The sequence below is a fragment of the Bos javanicus genome, chromosome 19, assembly GCF_032452875.1.
Source record: "Bos javanicus breed banteng chromosome 19, ARS-OSU_banteng_1.0, whole genome shotgun sequence".
Lineage (NCBI taxonomy): Eukaryota > Metazoa > Chordata > Mammalia > Artiodactyla > Bovidae > Bos > Bos javanicus.
In genome coordinates this window covers 47,023,230-47,043,098 of record NC_083886.1, presented here as the reverse complement: position 1 = coordinate 47,043,098, position 19,869 = coordinate 47,023,230, and the positions used below count along the sequence as shown (strand labels likewise).

At 45.1% G+C, this 19,869-nt stretch overlaps 1 protein-coding gene across 1 annotated transcript; it reads right to left on the bottom strand.

Moving 5' to 3' along the window:
• Positions 1-88: 88 nt before the first annotated feature.
• LOC133232594 (ADP-ribosylation factor 2) lies at positions 89-18,645 on the bottom strand. The gene is made up of 5 exons (XM_061392200.1): positions 18,540-18,645; positions 15,244-15,410; positions 11,665-11,775; positions 4,770-4,894; positions 89-1,879 (listed from the first exon to the last, which is right to left on the bottom strand). Exons 2-5 carry the CDS (start codon positions 15,389-15,391, stop codon positions 1,718-1,720), a joined length of 546 nt encoding a protein of 181 aa, XP_061248184.1. The 5' UTR covers positions 15,392-15,410; positions 18,540-18,645; the 3' UTR covers positions 89-1,717.
• Between the last annotated feature and the right edge of the window lie 1,224 nt (positions 18,646-19,869).

The following is a 19,869-nucleotide window of genomic DNA, read 5'->3' as shown; positions in this document are numbered from 1 at the left end:
GGTTTTTAACAGCAAGTCTGCTGAGATGGAGAGGGGAAGGAATTTTAAAGACACTCAAAGACATCCGCAAGCACATGGCTGTCCTCTCCTCCTTCCAAAGCAAGTCTTTATTGTCCAACCAATCAACAAGTATTTGATGAGGCCCAGCACGGTACCGGGCACACGCACTAAGCATAAATACAAAAGTGTAAGACACACTCCCTGCCAATTCGAGGCGCACAATCTAAATATTTCTCAGGACTTAATTGCATGGTTTAAAAAATCAAATCTGGACTTTGTTGCCAGTGCTGCTAGGAACATTCTTTAAAGTCAATGTCTTAAGGAAAAACATTACACTAACATTGATCACATCATGACATTTCTTCCGAGTCATAGCAACTTCGTGGTTATCAACAAGGTTTACTTTTGTTAAAATTCATTTTACACTCTCCTCCTCTGTAATTTAAAACGAAGAGTTTTTTTTTTTTTTGAAAAAGCAACTTTAAAAGGTAGTAGTGGAAGAGCTTAGGTACAAATTTGGACAACAGCTGTCTGGACAAAACAGCTCTAGACTACTGAGCAAACCCAGCTCGTTTCCGGGCCGTTGTTACCTCTATTTTGAGGATAACATAGAGCACGTTTCCACGTTTGCCATGATTCCATGGCATGGAAAATTCCATGATTGCCCACCAGAAGAGGGAGTCCCAGTGCCACGGAGAGTGGCCTAGATAAGACATCCTTCATGGCAAAATTTAGCACCAACCAACTTGGCTGCCGGGCGTCTCGTTGCCCAAATTTAACCCCTTGATTCTCTCACAAACTCTCAGAACTCCCGGGTGTGTGGTTCTACGAAGAGCAGCTAACCCAAACCGCAAGTTGGACTGACATACTGTACATGGTTCTGCTTCCATCTGGGGAGCCAAGCTCCTGCTTCAGGCGGAGAACATTCGGTGCAGAGCAGAGGAGTCTGGGCAGCAGCCTCAGAGAGGTGACGAGGAACACGAAGGCATCGCCCCTCCTTAACCCAGCCTGGGGCGTGGCGGGGCATCCCTGGCAAAGAGCCTTGCCACGCGCTGGGTGCCCACCCCAGAGGGTCTCCATTTGGCAAATAAGAGTCAAAGGAAGGAAGGATTCAATGATTTTCTAGTGTTACAGGGTCTAGTGTTATGGGTTTTTTTTTTTTTCTTCTCATAGAATAAGATCACTGATTTCTCTCAGTAACGTACATTAAACCAAGACCTCTGGGCTAGAAAATAAGTTCAGATCTGAACTTTGTATCTGTGGTAAGCAAGGGCCTTTTTAATTTGAGCCTTCTTTTTTTTTTTTTAACAAAAGGATGCCAGAGTCTAACAGGATCCCCAGGTGTGCAGAGACCCCAGGCCTGAGCCAAGATCACACAAGTGAAGGCAGTCCACAGCCCACCCTCCCCCAACTTTCCCGTCACAAAGACCAGTCCGGCTCTCGGGCATGGGGGAGCCCTTGGGACGCCCCCATGGACTCCCCCATGAACTGCAAAACTGGTCATCAAAGCTACTGAAATGGAAGGTAGTGTAGAAAATGTAACACTGGTTGTTCTTAACATGTAAGACTGGTTTCTTTAGAGCGTGTATAAGGCACTATGTGAGAAAGCTGCTCCCACGCCCGCCACACACCCACACTCGGCTCCTCACACGCACACACGCACACACAAGAGGCCAGCTGACTTTGCCACGACGCACGGGGAGCGCGGCACCTCCCGTCACTTCTGGTTTTTGAGCTGGTTGGAGAGCCAGTCCAGGCCTTCATAAAGCCCATCTCCACTGGTGGCGCAAGTAGCCTGAATGTACCAGTTTCTCTGGCGGAGGGAATGTAAGCCAAGCTTGTCTGTTATCTCTGCTGCGTTCATAGCATTGGGAAGATCCTTGGAAGAGAATATTCAGAAGTCAGTTCAGCCATGTTCCATCCACGTAATGAAATACCATGCTCTTCCCCAACACCTGCCCTTAACCCACAGTCTTATCTCTGGCCGCCTAGAAGCTCAGGCCTCAAACCTTCAAATAGCCCTTAGTTTTTCCTTCCCTCTCTTTCTCTCCACTCTCACAGTTCCACGCTGGGAAAGACCATTGGCTCTACCTGCAAAACATATTTAGAGTCTGACTGCTTCTCACTTGGAGTACTGAAATTACTTCTGAGTTGGTCTCCTCGCTTCTGCTCTTCCTCCCTGAAAAGTCTATCCTCAACCTGGCAGTCTGTGAAGTCAGATCAAGTCCTTCCTTCTATTAACACCCTTCGACAGCTTTGTCTCTCTCAGTGTAAAGAGCCCAAGTTCTCAGGACGCTCTGCAAGGTCTTTGTGCCCCCGTGACCCCTCCTGATGGTCCCGCTTCATTGTTTTAAATATAGCCCTCACCCCAAGTTTACTGTATTACAAAACTGACTGACTTAGTATGTTTATTACCTGCCTCCTGTAACTAGAATGCAAGTTTTACCGTGGAAGCAATCTCTGTCTATCTTGTTCTCTGACGTATTCCTAGTGCCTAGAACTGTGTCTAGCATGTAGTAAGCTGAAACCGAATTTTAATAAATTAGCATGAAAGAACAAGGTAGATCTGAGGACTTTCCTGGCAGTCCAGTGGTTAAGACTCCAAGTTTCCAATGCAGGGGCTACAGGCTTTGATCCCTGATGAGGGAAATACGATCCCACATGCCATGAAGCATGGACAAAAAAAAAAAAAAGAACAAAGTAGATCTAGACAATGATTTGGAAGGACATCAAAGATATGCTAAGAAGCAGGTTGCAAAACAGAATGCAGAATAAGCTCTGGAGAGAGATGTAAGGAATTTAACAATGGTTTTATCCTGAAAAGCCGGGCTAGAATGTTTCACTCGATATTGTGAGTTGTCTGTGGATCTATACCCTGAACGTGTCCTGGTTCTATAATTAAAAAGAACAAACGTTTTCTTTTATCAAAGTCCACGTGCACTAATGAACCTCAAACTGACATCCAGTCTAACGGTGGGGTAATGGCCAAGTGAATGATGATGCGCCCACCATTTAAAATAGTGCTTACAAAGAGCTAGATGAGAGAACATGCCTCTGATAAATCTGAAATGATGAAACAGGACGCAACACTGTCAAAATGCTAAGATCTCAATTACATAACGAATGTATTCGTGAAGGAGAAAGTAGGGGGAAATGCATCAAAACCTGACTGTTTATCTCAGGCTGGCAACTTCCACAGGATTCCACCTTCTTCTCCACCCTTACTTCAGCTTCTTGTCCTGAGGCTGGATGGTTCCACATCTTCCTCCTACCCCCACTTTTACTGCTTTGTGTTATTTACATGGAAGCTGAGTTTCCTCAAGGACTGGCCCCATATCATCCAATTTCACCTCCCCCTTTGCTGACCCCCAACCCCACACCACTCCACCCCAGCTGCACTGGCTGCCTTGCTCTTCCTAGGACAGTCTGGCTCCCTTCCTGAGCGCCTTCAGGGGTCGTCTTTTTTTTTTTTATTAAAATATAGTTGATGTACAATATTATATAGCTTGCTGCTGCTGCTAAGTCGCTTCAGTCGTGTCTGACTCTGTGCAACCCCATAGACAGCAGCCCACCAGGACCTGCCATCCCTGGGATTCTCCAGGCAAGAACACTGGAGTGGGTTACCATTTCCTCCTCTAATGCATGAAAGTGAAGAGTGAAAAGTGAAAGTGAAGTTGCTCAGTCGTGTCCGACTCTTAGCGACCCCATGGACTGCAGCCTACCAGGCTCCTCCATCCATGGGATTTTCCAGGCAAGAGTACTGGAGTGGGTTGCCATTGCCTTCTCCGATTATATAGCTTGCTGCTGCTAAGTCGCTTCAGTCGTGTCCGACTCTGTGCGACCCCACAGACGGCAGCCCACCAGGCTCCCCAGTCCCTGGGATTCTCCAGGCAAGAACACTGGAGTGGGTTGCCATTTCCTTCTTCAATGCATGAAAGTGTAAAGTCAAAATGAAGTCGCTCAGTCATGTCTGACTCTTAGTGACCCCATGGACTGCAGTCTACCAGGCTCCTCCGTCCATAGGATTTTCCAGGCAAGAACACTGGAGTGGGTTGCCATTACCTTCTCCGATTATATAGCTTACAGGTATACAATAATTCACAATTTTAAAAGTTATACTCCATTTATACTTATTATAAAATATAGGCTGTATTCCTTGTGTTGTACAACATATGCTTATAGCTTATTTATTTTTTAAATGGAGTGTAATTGCTTTACAATGTGGTGTTAGTTTCTGCTGTACAATGATATGAATCAGCTGTATGTATACATATATGCCCTCCCTCCCACCCCACCCCCACCCCACTCCACCTTCCTAAGTCATCACAGAGTGCTGACCTGAGCTCAGCTCCCTGTGCTATATGGCAGCTAGGTGTCATCTGATCAGACGTCCTCTTATCAGAGGGGCTCTTTGATCCTTCTCCACACCTGCCCCTTCTCCCTTGACTCCCCCCCAGACATAGGACATATCTGTTACTGACTGACGCTCTACCCAGTAGGAATGCAAACTCCATGAACTCAGGGATTTCTGTCTGGTTCACTGCTGAATCACCAATACCCCAAACAATGCCTGGATCTTAGTGAATGCTCAGTGGATGTTTGCTGAGCGAGTGAACGAATGTAAGATCAAAACTAAAAAGGAGGTGAAGGGGAAGGTTATGGGTGGGACTGGCGAGAGGGAGGCAGGCAGCTAATTAAATATCTCTATTTTTAAAGCGAGCAGCTGGTACTACTTTTCAGTCCCAGGATTCAGACAGCTAGTGACATACCTGTTTATTTACAAACACCAATAAGACCGCATCTCTGAGCTCGTCTTCAGCTAACATTCTGGTTAGTTCTTCTCGGGCTTCATTGACCCGCTCTCTGTCATTACTGTCGACCACGAAAATCAGACCTGGATGGAAAGCAGCAGCGTGTTAGTAATCTGAACCTGGGGAGGGTAGCTGTTCACACGTCCTGACAGCCTCTGCCTGCTTACATGTGTGGCTTCACCGAAAGCAATCAATACGGAAGCATATATAGAATCTCCAGAGTTGGGGAGCCTGCTGGACACCCCACCAGCCTTTTTCAGAGGCACCATGGCCCCTCAACAGATCAACAGTAACAAGAGTAGACAGAGAATACAGCCACTATGGAAAACAGCATGGAGATTCCTTAAAAAACTAAAAACAGAACTACGATATGACCCAGCAATCTCACTACTGGGCATATACCCAGGGAAAACCGTAATTTAAGACACACGTACCCCAATGTTGACTGCAGCACTATTTACAATAGCCAGGACATGGAAACAGCCTAAATGCTCATTAACCCAGAAAGGGATAAAGAAGATGCGATATATACATACAATGGAATATTACTCAGCCATAAAAAGGAATAAAATGGGCTCATTTGTAGAAACATGGACCTGGAGGTTGTCATATAGAATGAAGTAAGTCAGAAAGAAAAACAAATACTGTACATTAATGTATATATGTGGAATTTAGAAAAATGGTATAGATGATCCTACTGGCAAGGCAGACATAGACACACAGATATAAAAAACAAATATATAGATACCAAGGCGGGAGAAGGGGCAGGAATTGGGAGGTGGGGGTTGACACATACACACTACTGATACTATGTATAAAGGAGAGAACTATCGAGAACCTACTCTATAGCGCAGCCAACTACTTAATGCACTGCGGTCACCCGAACGGAAGGAAGTCCAGAAGGGAGGGGATGCAAGTCTATGTACACATTTTGCTGTACAGCAAAAACTAATACAAGGTTGTGAAGCAACTACATGCCAATAAAAGTGTTTAAAAGAATAAAGAGAGAAAAGGTTAGGCTCATGTTTAGTTACTTCATTTCTACATCATGCCTACACAATAAAGACCCAATAAAAATCTACGAACATCCACGTTCAGACAGTCTTCCCTGGTTGGCAACGCTCTGTGTATGTGGCACCTCTATGGGCCACAGGGTAACAGCCCTGACCCCACGGGAAGAGGAGACACAAGCCCTGTGAACCTTGTGCGCCCCCCACATCCATCTCTTCCTTTGGCTGGTTCATCTGTATCCTTCTGCTATGTAATAAAACTGGAGCTCTAAGTGTAGCGATCTGAGTCCTGCGAGTTGTTTTAATGAAGACCGAATCTGAAGGGGGACTTCCCTGGGTAGTTAAGACTCCGGGCTTCCAATGCAGGGGGCCTGGTTTCGATCCTGGTCTGGGAACTAGATCCCACATGCCGAAACTAAGACCTGGTGCAGCCAATTAACAAACAAAAAAAAGAACCTAAGGGACACTGCTGCTGCTGCTGCTGCTAAGTCACTTCAGTCGTGTCCGACTCTGTGCGACCCCACCAGGCTCCCCCGTCCCTGGGATTCTCCAGGCAAGAACACTGGAGTGGGTTGCCATTTCCTTCTCCAATGCATGAAAGTGAAAAGTGAAAGTGAAGTCGCTCAGTGGTGTCCTGGGAACTGCCATATTTGTGAACAGCTGAAATAAAGTGAGGGTGGTCTGGGGAGCCCTGAATTTGCAGCTGGCGTCTGCAGTGAGGGCGTCTTCTGCCCTTAACCTGTAAAGTATGGCCCAACCCCAGGCAACTGGTGTCAGAAATCTTTGCAGCATCCCACACTACAGCCCAGAGAAATCCCAGGAAGCAAGAGATGGGTCAAAGAACGGGACTGCCGCATCATATCTAAGCAAAGGTGGCTGAAGCCTGCACAGACCTGGTCACTGCCACACTGGCTGGTGGAAGAGCTGGGGCCACGGGGTCTCTACAGGCGGTGCCCAGGAGGAACTCAGCACACAATCCACATATAGGAAGGGGAAGACGCTCTGAGCAGTGATCCATGTGACATTAATGGCGGTAAGAACCGGGTGGTTAGCTGACAATAAGCTCTTTGGCAGACAAAAACAGGAAGTGGCTGCCAGAAGAACCATTTAATAATAGTGACCCTAGGCTGTATCAACAGAAGAGAGAGCAGCTCAGTCTCTAAAATATGGGCAAAAAAAGCCTAGGCTACAGTGCACCAGTCAGAACATCCTGGGTGTGTTACGTGGTCGGTGCTGACCCCACACTCTAAGACACAGACGAATTGGAAGGGTAAAGACTGACGAGGACGGCAAAGGAATTAGATACTATGTCATACGAAAAACAATTTATATAACTGGGAGTACTTTGCCTAGAGCAAAGACTCACCGAGGGGACTGATGGCTGTCTTCAAGTATCTAAAAGCTATGACATAGACAGGTTCAACTTGTTGGAAGTAGATGGAAGATCAGTGGGTACAACTCCAGGAGGTTGAGGTGATAAAGAGCCAACAGGGGACTTGCCTAGTGGTCTAGCGGTGAAGAATCTGCCTTGCAATGCAGGGGACTCAGGTTCAATCCCTGGTTGAGGAACTAAGATCCCACACGCCACGGAGCAACGAAGCCCTCGCGGCATGACTAGAGAGAATGAAAGACCCACGTGACGTAACGAAGATCCCGTAAGCGACAACTAAGACCTGATGCAGCCAAAGAAGTAAATAAATTTTTAAAAATTAAAAAAGTTAAAAAAAAAAAGAGTTAACAGAACTGCAGGTGCCGTGGGCTGCCTCAAGAGGCCTGCCCCTCACTGGAGATACTTGTGAGCAGCTTCAGTGGCCACTTGCAGGAGCCCACAGAAGGGACTCTGCTGGTGGGAAAAGGGTAGTGGAATGAGATGACCTCCGGGTTCCTTTTCACACTGAGACCTCACCACTGTGTCTAGGAGGGAAAACTTGTGCTGGCCCTCGGCCCTTTCCACACACCCCTTCCCCAACCCCTGACACCCCCACGCTTCCCAGGCCCACCCAACAGCTGCCTGACCAGCTGCCCGGAACAGCCCATTCCAGCAGACGGGAGTGCCCACAGCTTCTGTCTGGGGCTTACATGAGAGTCAAAGTCATGTCCGTTACATCACATCAGACCCAAAAAATGCAGAATGTTCAAAACTCCCCTCAAAGACTTGATAGGCTGCCAGTAAGTCTCTGGACTCCGATCACAGCTGAGCAAAGGCGGTTTTACTGAATTCTTAGGAGACCCTTAGTCTCCCATGCAAAACCGACAGGGGAGAAGCTGACATATGATTCATTGGCCATTCCCAATAAAAAATAAAGGTTTATAAATATTAGGTCCCATTTTATATTCTTTTTATTTAGATCCTTGTGTGAGAAACAAAAGAACCAGCACCAGACTCACTACACATCTGAACTAAGAAAACCTAAAAAAAGGTAAAATTACCAATGAATAGTGTGCTGTGATTTGTTTTTAGAAGTGGGTAGAAATATGTATCCACAACTGGCTGTATACGCATAAAATATCTTTGGACAGATAAACAAGAAATAAAAATGGGAAGAGGAACCGGGTGGTTTGGGGGCAGGAATGAGGTGGTGACTCTGCACTGTGTATTTTCACTTCTTTAAATTTTAAACCATATAAATACATTGCTATTTAGCAAATTCAAATACCTGAACCTAAATCAAGGAGAAAAATCTTTCCACATCACAACTAATGGCCTATCGAATGCACTATTTTATGCCTTCTCTAAGAAAATCCACCTGCCAATGCAGGAGACACAAGCAACACGGGTTCAATCCCTGTGTCGGAAGATCCCCTGGAGCAGGAAATGGCAACCCACTCCAGCATTCTTGCCTGGGGATTACCATGGACAAGGAAGCTGGTGGGCTACAGTCCACGGGGTCACAGAGTTGGACACAACTGAGCGACTGAGCACACGTGATAAATCAACTAAGAAATCCCATAAATAGTTCACATTCCAATCTACACCTACTTAACTATCTTAATTGAGAGCTAAGCTATCATTAAGTCTGTTCTGCTCAACATACTGATGGAGAAGAAAATTTAAAATAAAAAAGTGAGCCTGTCTCTTGCAAAGGTGCAGGAAAAATAAGGGCAACATCTAAGATTACTAGTGGCTGCAATGTTTGAACTCACCAACTCAAACAGAAAATCCATTCTTCAAAGAGGCCCCATTTGCTTATTTCATCAAGAGTCCAAACCACCCACTCGAAGGTCCTAGAATATAGCCAGTTCCCTACCATCAAAGCAATGGCTATTGAAACTCAATAAAATTAGACTTGCTATAAATAGAAGACTGAAAATAAAAAGGCATTTCTACTTGTTGACTGAGTGTGACAACTTTTAAAAGGGTGGGAGAAGGGAACCCTTCAGAGAATGAGGACATGAAACCTCTAGTATTTTGGACTCTGGATAGTTAATTTTATGTGTCCACTGGACTGGGCCACAGGGTGCCCAGACATTTGGTCAAACGGTATTCTGGGTGTGTCTGTGAGTGTGTTTCTGGATGAGATTAACATTTGAATCAGTACACTGAGTGGGCTTCCCAGGTGGCTCAGTAGTAAAGAACCTGCCTGCCAACGTAGGTTCAGTCCCTAGGTCAGGGGTTGAACCATGGGTTCAATCCCTAGGTCAGGAAGATCCCCTGGAGAGAGGCAAACCGCTTCAGTATTCTTGCCTGGGAAATCTCACGGATAAAGAAGCCTGGCAGGCTACAGTCCATGGGGGTTGCAGAAGAGTTGGACACAATTCAGTGATTCAACAGCAACAACTAAGTGTCAAAACGTATACCGTCTGCAACAGATTGAAGTGTAAAACATAAAAATCTAAGCGTCATCAGGGAAGAATTCCATGCCTGGAGAATTCCATGCACAGAGGAGCTTGGCAGGCCACAGACCACGTAGTCACAAAGACTTGGACACTACTGACTAACACTAACATCATGGAAGGCTGCTACGGTCATCAAACTGTTTCTCCGAAAATCAATAAAGGGAAAGAATTATATCTTTTTTCTGCCTTTCTTATATAAACTATATTTCAGAGAAACCAAATATTTGATAAAAGAATTCTTTATTTAGAAGGATTTCAGCTAATAAATGCAGATGGAAAGACAGAAAACAGTGGAGGGATAAACTGCTGTAGAATAAGAGACTAAAGAGATATGACAATGAAATGCAATGTGTAAACTTTGATTCCCGATGCAAACAAGTCATATGTGAACTGGAGAAACCTGAACAAGGACTGGGTAAAAGTGAAGTCGCTCAGGCGTGTCCCTCTGTGACCCCATGGACTACAGCCCGCCAGGCTCCTCCACCCATGGGATTTTCCAGGCAAGAATACTGGCGTGGGTTGCCATTTCCTTCTCTAGCAGAATCTTCCCGACCCAGGGATTGAATCCTGATCTCCTGCGTTGCAGGCAGACCAGACTCTTTACTGTCTGAGCCACCAGGGAATCCCCCAAGAGCTGGGTACCAGACAGTAAAGAAAGGATATTAATTTTGGAAGTGGGATAATGCATGGAGATTAAGTTTTTTTAAAAAAGCTTTAGGGACTTCTATGGTGGGTCAGTAGCTAAGATTCCATGCTCCCAATGCAGGGGGACTGGGTTTGATCCCTGGTCATGGAACTAGATCCCATGTGCCACAATTAACAGTTTGCATGCTGCAACTGAAGATCCTGTGGGCCACAGGAAGACCTGGCTCAGCCAAATAAATATTGAAATCAAAAACTTTTATCAGTTTAAAATAAACACTGAAGGACGATGAGTAAGAGACATCATTTGCTATCACGCACTCTGGGCAAAATGCTGATAACTTTTGAAGCTGGGTGTAATGGGTACATGGGGATGTGTTATGTATCTTCTTTGTTTTTTATTTTCAACTTCCCACTAACAAAAGTGAAAAAAGAAAAGATAAATGCACTATTCTGAGGAAAGATGTTCTAAATCTACAGGTTGAGACAATAACTACAAACAGACTTAAGTGTTAAAGGCCATCACTAAAATAATGATATACAATATAAAGGGGTGGTCGACCTGGGTATTTGGACTGAAAAGACCAACAAATATGGGTCATTACTATGAAACATATGCACTGAAAACACCCACCATCAGTAGTAGAATTTTCAAAATGAAAAGACTCCAAGTAAATTCTGAAATGAGTATGTGGATGCCAGATGGTTTGAGAATGAGGGTGTAAAAACTATCTGAACAGCTTATGGATCTCTGGATAGGCAATATCTATAAGGTTATCCAAAATATAATCAATGGAAAAACTCAGAGAGACTGGCATGGGACACATTAAAACTCCAACGTTTAAAAATCCAGTAATAAGGAAACAAGGCATTGATATTCATGCCTGTTCATGTACTTGTGGGATAACAGGGAAGCTGGGAGGGACTATGGCCACACAGGATGCTGGGTTTGGGGGTTCCAACCATCACTGTCTATCTCTTTCTCTCCTTAGGCATGATTTTTCAGATATGCTCAACTGGCTTTAAGGAGTTTACAGAATTCAAATCCTTTAAAAATTGGTACTTCATCTAAGGCACTTTCAATTAACCAAAAGATGGAACTCGTCAGGACAACCATTTTATAACTGTTCTGGATTAAGAGGAGACACCTGTGTAAAGCATTAAAGCCCAAGTATTTTTCCAAAGAAAGCAGGGACCACTTCTCAAAAAAAAAACCCCCCAGTAAATTTAAGTGGGTCATCGAAAGAGAAGGAATGACTGAAAGTCCAGATAGAGCAGACTGCCCCAAGGTTTTGCTTCAAGTACCCATCTTTAGGTGCGTTTAACAGAAATGGTTGCAAGGCAAGAAACTGGATAATCTCTACCTTGTGTGTTCTGGAAATAATGTCGCCACAGAGGTCTGATTTTGTCCTGGCCGCCGACATCCCAGACTGTGAAGCTGATGTTTTTATATTCTACTGTCTCCACGTTGAAACCTACACGGGGAAGATGGGGAAAGTGTTTAATGCAGACTTTTGCTGGTTCAACAATTCAAAATAACTTCAGCTAACATTTGGACAGTATTTTTCCTTTATGAAGCAGCTTGCCAGTCAAAGATCTACAGCTTACACAACACACCGTCTTAAGTCAGCTTGCTCTCTGTGCATCTTGACAGGTGTCTCCCACCTGATGCCTCCTCTCCCTCTCCCAGCAGACTTCAGAGCAAACAGAAGCCATCGATAGGGCTGCTTTCTGCCTGCCACCACACACCACAGAAACCCACTTACCGCTTCATCCACACTTCTCTCCCTCCCTCTTGGAACAAGGAAGCAGCTAATGCTGATTCCATCCACCCATGTGCTGGATCTGGTCCACCCGTGCTGTCTGGAACCTTCTACTATTGCTCTTCTCTGCCCCATATGAAATCTTCAACCTGTTCTCCTCAGCAGGCTTAGGATGTAAAAGTACATTCTTCAAAGAAACCCTTCCTTGACTCCACGTCATCACCTGCAACCACCCCTTTCTCCCTTTTAAAGTCAAACTTTGTTACCTCTCAGCCGTTACACCTTAGTTCTGCTTCACCATGCTTTATGGTTTCACTGAGGTCAGCAAGGTTGAGAAATCCATCAACAGCTCTCCAGTGCTTACATAAGTTGATTTTATATCTGACACTACTGTTCATTCCCTCCTTGAAACTCTTCCCTGGCTTCCCATTTTCCTTATGTTTCTCTGGCTGTACCTTTTCAAACTCCTTAGTGAGCTCAGCCATGTTTGACTGGTCTTCGAATGATCAGGATCGTTTACAGAGAACTGTTGCACATAACCTAATCATCCATCAGTGGAAATTTGTTAAACACAGAGCCACATACTATCTAGTTACTAAAACTGGAGGTTGATCTGTATTGGTTATTATTTAGAACAATGATTTATTTAGAACACGGCTTAGAACAATGATTCTCCCCCCTCCCCAATTCAGTAGGTTGCCTGGGCTTCCTCTTGCAGAGTCCTCTGGGGGGCAGGCTGGACTTCTCTTCTCCAGGTGATCTTTTTATTTTCAAGGAGCACTGAGCTCCCTCATGTGGTGGTGGTAGTGTTCCAAAAGGGCAAACCCCAAGGCACAAGCTCTTATCCAATCTCTGTGTGAATCACATTTGCTGATGTGCCCTTGGCCAAAGCATGTCATATGGCCATGCCCAGTATCACTGTGGAAGGGGACTGTGAAGGCTGTGGCTACTGAGGGGCATGATTCATTGGGGGCCATTAGTTCAATGATGGACCACAAGACCGGTATTCAATCCATTCACCCAATGTTTACCGGACATCCACCATGTGCCAGGCAATTTGCTAGGCACTTGAGAACAGTGGTGAGCAAGGCAGACATGATTCCTGCTCTTATTTACACTTTTGGAAGAGAGGCAGTGAGTGAGCAATGACAAATGTGCTGAGAGTTACTCAGAAGTTCAGGTTGCTATGGAAACTTACAACAGGGGAAAACCATCCAAGGGACCAGAAAAGGGATCCCTGAGAAATGCTGCTTAAACTGAGACTGAAAGAATAAGCTGACATTTAGCTACATAAGCGGTGGGGTCGTGGTGGGCGGGAGGGGGGTGGCGGTTGTGGGTGTGGTAAGGAAGAAGGTAGGAAAGCATTCCACAGAGAGGTAAAGACATAAAAGAGAACCAAAGATGCTGTGTAATGCAGAGGAAGCTGGAAAACAGCACGCATATGACTTCACAGAGATATTCACCAGGACTTCCCTGGTGAGAGGGTAACAGGTAGGGAGGCCAGAGGTTCCCGTGCGGCAGGAGGAAATAAACTGCAAGTGGCAGACGTTTTTTTTCCTTCTCTGTTGATGAAACTGGTTCTGCCTAAGACTAACCTTTTTTTTCTTTTCTCAAACCTTGGGTTGATAATGGCTCAACAAACCAGTATTCATGTCAGTTATTTATGATTGGGGATGACATACCTTTTGCCATTCTATCTCAAATATGCATACTGTGGGACAGGGGCCTGGTGAAACTCCCTCAGCTTTGAGGTGTCTCTCTTATCTGATTAGAAGCTTGCCAACAGACATAAAATGCCTTGCTAAAAACTAGCAAGGGGGCACTCTTTCTGACCCCTTCTGATATCTATGTCAGAAGCTTTCCCTGTCTCTGTTATACCTTAATGAAACTTTGCTACACAAAGGCTCCAAGTAGTCAAGCCTTGTCTCTGATCCCGGATTGAAATCCTCTCCTCTGGAGGTCAGGAATCCTGGCATAACACACGGCTTACAGTAGCAAACTTTCAGTGGTCTAGAGGTTAAGACTCCACCTGCCAATGCAAGGGTCATGGGTTTGTTCCTTGGTCTGGGACGATCCCACATGCCTTGGAGCAACTAAGCCCACGTGCCACAACTATGAAGCCCATGCTCCAGAGCCCGTGCTCCGAGACAAGAGAAGCCGCTGTAGTAAGTCCGAGCACCACAACCAGAGAGCAGTCCCCGCTTGTTGCAACTAGAATGTGCTCAGCAATGAAGACCCAGTGCAGCCAAAAATAAATTAAAAAAAAAAAAAAGATATTCACCCAAATCACAGGTGTTTTGTTTTTTTTTTTTAACATTTGTTTAAATTTTTTCTGTATGTATGACATTACAGAAGGATGAATTATTTTTATGAAAGGAGAAAAACAAGTAATTATCCTGTTTTCTTTTTGGACTAATAACATTTTTTACAGCTATGGGTATGAGCATTTTCTCTGTTTGGTTTCCTCCTCATTTAAATGTTGCAATCTCTGAAGTTGCTCAGTTGGTTCCTGTGCCTAATCCAACTTTCAGAACACTAATGACATTCACATGCCCCCCTGGGGAGCCCACTCTCACTCAGGAGTTTGGATTTAGAGGCAGCTCAGGAGGCACAGACTAAGTTCTGCCAAAACTGCCTTTGCAAAAGCTGTAAATGGCCGACAAAACACAGAGCTGGTTTGCAGGAATAACTACACCGTCAGATTGTCCTCCAGCAATGGAACAAATCAGATTCATCAGTGGACCACCACCTCAAGTAGCTGGTGTGAGCCAAAGTGAAGGAGAAAAAAAAAACCATGCCATGTCCTTCTCTTTTTTCCACACTACGTCTTTAAATGCCAGGAACATACTTGGCGTGGAGAGACGCTTCCACTTGGAAAGGCTCCTGGAAGAAAGATTGATTTTAATCATCATTATCTTTTCCTTTTTTTTTTTTTTTTTGGCAAGTCGACAGGGTTAAATTTGTTCCACCTAAATCTGTTTGTATGACTCTCCTATAAACCTAGCAATGTGCCAGAGATACCAGGAAGCAATTAGGAAATCGTATATTACCCGGTTTTGGTCTCAAGAAGTTTATGAGGCGGACAAGATTCTCTAAAGTAAGAATTCAGCAACACAAGAAGCTTGTAAAAGCACAACATACTGCAGTGAACACTGGTCCTGTCTCAGGCCGTTAACATACCTATCGTGGGGATGGTAGTCACAATCTCTCCCAGCTTCAGTTTGTACAAGATGGTGGTTTTTCCAGCGGCATCCAAACCCACCATAAGAATCCGCATCTCCTTTTTCCCAAAGAGACTTTTAAACAATTTTTCAAAAACGTTCCCCATTGTTACTGAATTCTGTGACCTGAAGGAAAAGAAAGGCAAGTCAAGGAATGGTTCTTTGCAGAGATATGGACACACAAATACAAGACATACACACGAAATACGAGCCTCCACTGGAGGTGGCTCCTAGCAAAACTCCAACAATTTCAAGTATAGTTTGGCTAGGAAGGAGCTGAGTATCTTGGTTTCATAGGGGAAACTCAACTAAGCCGTTTGATGCCTTGCCAAAAAATTCACTTTTCCACTGCAGCATCCAAGTGGGGTACGGGAAGCCCAGTCTCAATGGTGGCAGGCTTTTGTCACCCTAAGTATGGAAGCAATGCCACCACAGATACAACTAATACTTCTGAAATGAGAACTTATGAAGCAGAGAACCAGTCTATTCTACACACAGTGAAGCAAACTCGTTAAGGCAGGTTAGATATCAACACCTCTTAGAAATCTAATAGTTGCCTTTGGCCAGTAGACAGTATCAAGACCCAAAAAAGAACCTAAAAAATTTCAGAGGTGAGGAAATAACAGCACTGGGAAACTGCATGGCTAACAAAGAAATTAATCAGGTAAAGACTGGGGGAGAGGCCACAGCACCCAGTGTTGACCATCGCCTCACTTTTTAAAAAATTACATTTTCTTTTTTTAGTAGAGTATAGTAGCTTTACAATGTTGCATTAGTTCCTGCTGTACATATATATTCCCTCCTCTAGGGCCTCCCTCCATCCCCCATCCCATCCCTCTCCATCATCACACAGCACCAAGCTAAGCTCCCTGTGCTTTACAGCAATTTCCCACTAGCTAGCTATCTTACACATGGTACATATGTCATTTCAGCCTCCCAACTGGCTCTACCCTCCCCTTCCCCATGTGCATGTCCATTCTCTAAATCTGTGTCTCTATTCCTGCCCTGCAAACAGATTCATCTGCACCATTTTTCTAGATTCGACATATATGCATTAATTTACAATATTTGTCTTTTTTTTTTCCAATATTTGTTTTTTTGCTCCTTCTGACTTACATCACTCTGTATAACACTCCAGGTCCATCCATATCACTAGAAATGACCCAATTTCGTTCACTTTTATGGCTGAGTGATATTCCATTGTATACATGTACCATAGCTTCTTTATCTATTCATCTGTCAATGGACATTTAGGTTGCTTCCACGTCCTAGCTATTGTAAACAGGGCTGCAATGAACATCGAGGGAAGATGTGTCTTTTTCAATTACGGTTTTCTCAGGGTATATGCCCAGCAGTAGGATTACTAGATCATATGGTAGCTTTGTTTTTAGTTTTTTAAGGAACCTCCATACTGTTCTTCATAGTGGCTGTAGCAATTTATATTCCCACCAACAGGATCACCTTACTGTTAATTATTAGCTTTTGAAACATAATTTACATAGATATAAACATACATGATAACATAGAGTTCAGTGAAATGTCATGAACCAAATCAAAAAAAGATGATTATCATCGACCCAGATCTCCTTGTGCATCTTCCCAATTATCACTCCTCCAAAGATAATTGCAATAATCAACCCTGGTTATTCAAAGGAAGGACTGATGCTGAAGTTGAAGTTCCAATACTTTAGCCACCTGATGCAAAGAGGTGACTGGTTGGAAAAGACCCTGATGCTGGGAAAGATTGAGGGCAGGAGGAGAAGGGGGCAACAGAGCATGAGATGGTTGGATGGCATCAGGGACTCAGTGGACATGAGTTTGAGCAAACTCTGGGAGACACTGAAAGACAGGGAAGCCTAGCGTGCTGCAGTCCCTGGGTTCAAAAAGAATCAAGGCATGACCTAGCTACTGAACAACAACATATTGACATATAACTGTAAAAATGTTCAATATTTTATTTTTCAGTAGAATACATGAGAGACTCTATAAAGGAAGGCAACAGTCAAGACAAATTTGTTGTTCAGATTAGCTTTGCAGAAATTTACATCTTTAATCTCAACAGATCAGCCTATTTGAAGTGTGGGCTTGACATTCTAATTACAGACTTAAAAGTAGTACTGTCCAATACTGTAGAGCAATTATCCTCCACTAAAAAGTAGTACTGACTACAACTCTAACCTTGTTACTGAAGTCTACAAAGATTCTTCAAAGAAAAATAAAAAATCCTGTTTCCCTTTAAACTGCTAATTATGGGGAAATTTTACTCCTTGGCAGAGCAGAGGTGAGAGGGAACAAGGACAGTCCATCTCCCATTCATCAGTTCCCTAGGGACCTTAGAGGTGAGGTCACCAAATTCCAGAAGCCCCACCTCTGAAATTTAGTCGTGTCCTACAGTTGCTAAACTTCATGGATGATGTCCAAGCACACATTTAATCCTAAGACATGAGAAAAGGAGCAGAGCATTTAACCTGAACAAAAATTAGATACAGGGAAGCTGCTACAACCAAAGAATGATAATAAATGCTTTAGTTATTCATAGGAGGCCATACAGAAAGCATACAGAAGTCCAATGCATTGCAGCACTCAAAATCCTGTGGGCGACAAAGTTAAAGATTCCTTGTCTTTGTTTTAGAGAAAAAGACAAATCTCACAGATGAGAAAAACCGTGAGGAACATTTTGCTGAAGGGGAGGTACATTTAAGATGTCCTATGAAGCAAACACTCGATTCCTCCTCCCAACAGCACAGTACACATCCTAGCTTCAGACGCCCAAAGCCCGCTGGGCTGCTAGAGACCCTCTGGAAGACGCCGCCGACCCCGGCGCCTCTCTGGCACTCTCGCCTTCCTCTAACACAAGCACCAACTGTCCATCAGGGAGAACTGCGGGGAGATCTCCAGGACGCGAACCAGCGCGGGTGACCAAGTGGGCGTGCGCAGCCGGCGGGCACGCGCGCTGGGTCCCCCCGGGGAACGCGCCCGAGTGTCCTTTCTGCCCAGCTGCTAGGCCGCTTCCTCTCGACCTGCGGGCCCTCGAGAAAGCGAAGGCGCCTCCTCACCACGACCCCCCAAACCCCATAGCGGACTAGCCAAGCCTCTAGAGTCCCCCAGCCCCTGCCCTACAGAGTGCGAAGAGACAGGGAGACCCACCCGTTTCTGCAGGCAACCCGCTGCTCTCCAGCCTCCCTTTCTCTGAAGCTGCGAGAACCCACCCAGCCCTTGAGTGCCACAGCCCTCTCGCCCGAGCCCACGACTCACCAATCGCCCAACTGACCACCGGTACCAATACCACTCCCTTTAAGGTTTCTGAGCCCCTATGTAAAATGGCGACAGGATCGGGGCGGGAACAGTAGCCAACCAATCACCCACCGCTTCTTGGAGCTTTTGTACCAATGAGTTCCAGGTTCCATGAGTGACAACAAGTCTGGCCAATGTAAAGGACAATAAAAGCCTGGGAGGGAGGAGGCCCGCCCCTTGCGACCTAGGCGACGGCACGAAGCTCTGGAAATGCCGGTTTCATCTTCCAATGACAGCTCACCGCGTCCCGGCGAGACACGCCCATGTGCCCCGCCCCAAGGCTGCGTGCGACCAATCAAAAAAGCAAAAAGATTTCCGATTTGCTCCGCCAATCAGCTCGAAAAAATTCCACGGATTGAATTAACCCCGGGAGCATTCAGACCAACTGGGTGGGGCATGTGGGCGGGACCACGCTCACAGAGATATTTAAGGAAATTTGCCCGGGTTGAGCTAAAAGTAGAAACTAGCTTGAGGCGGACTTCTGTGTGGGAAACGTCCAGTCATCGGCACCGAAATTAGGCATAAGGAAGATTTCCTGTTCAGTCTGAAGCTAAACAGTCGCCTTGATTTTGAACAGATTTTCAACAGTTGGGGAAAATACTAGCCACCTGCACCTTCCTTCAGACGCACAGAACCAGAGTCCTCACTTCCTGAGAAATCCAGTCGATAACTCAGCCCCCAATGCCATCTTGTTTCACTAATGCCCGTAAATAGTTGTACCTAATGGTACATAATCTGGAAAACTAACATCTACTGAACACGTGAAATTTGTCAGGAAATATATCAAGGACTTGACATGTGTGACCAAAACGCCCCAGTGTGTTAGTTGGAGTCTACTATTATTTCTATTTTATAAAGGAGCTGGGCAGAGTTTTAAGCCTAGGTCTGTATAACATCTTAATCTTTTTAACCTAATACTTTCCTGGTCACAAAGTATGTGCATGTGTGCTAAGTCGGTTCAGTCGTGTCTGACTCTGCGACCCTATGGACAGCCCGCTAGGCTCCTCTGTCCATGGAATTCTCCAGGCAAAAATACTTGAGTGGGTTGCCATTTCCTCCTCCAGGGGATTTTCCCAACCCAGGGATCGAACCCACATTTCTTATGTCTTTTGCACAGGTGGGTGGGTTCTTTGCCACTAGCACCACCGGGGAAGCCCTAATGACTGTATGCTGTGCTGTGCTGTGCTTAGTCGCTCAGTTAGTCCTCCCTACTCTTTGGAACCCCTTGGACTGTAGCTAACCAGGCTCCTCTGTTCATGAGGATTTTCCAGGCAAGAATACTAGAATAGGT

Bases quoted from the DNA above. Each gene is read 5' to 3' on its own strand.
- LOC133232594 (XM_061392200.1), bottom strand. From the start codon at position 15,391: ATGGGGAACGTTTTTGAAAAATTGTTTAAAAGTCTCTTTGGGAAAAAG. The intron at 4,895-11,664 runs GTAGAGATTATC...CTTTCCATCCAG, and splicing joins TTATTTCCAGAACACACAAG to GTCTGATTTTCGTGGTCGAC. The intron at 1,880-4,769 runs GTATGTCACTAG...TTCTCTTCCAAG, and splicing joins TGGTGTTTGTAAATAAACAG to GATCTTCCCAATGCTATGAA.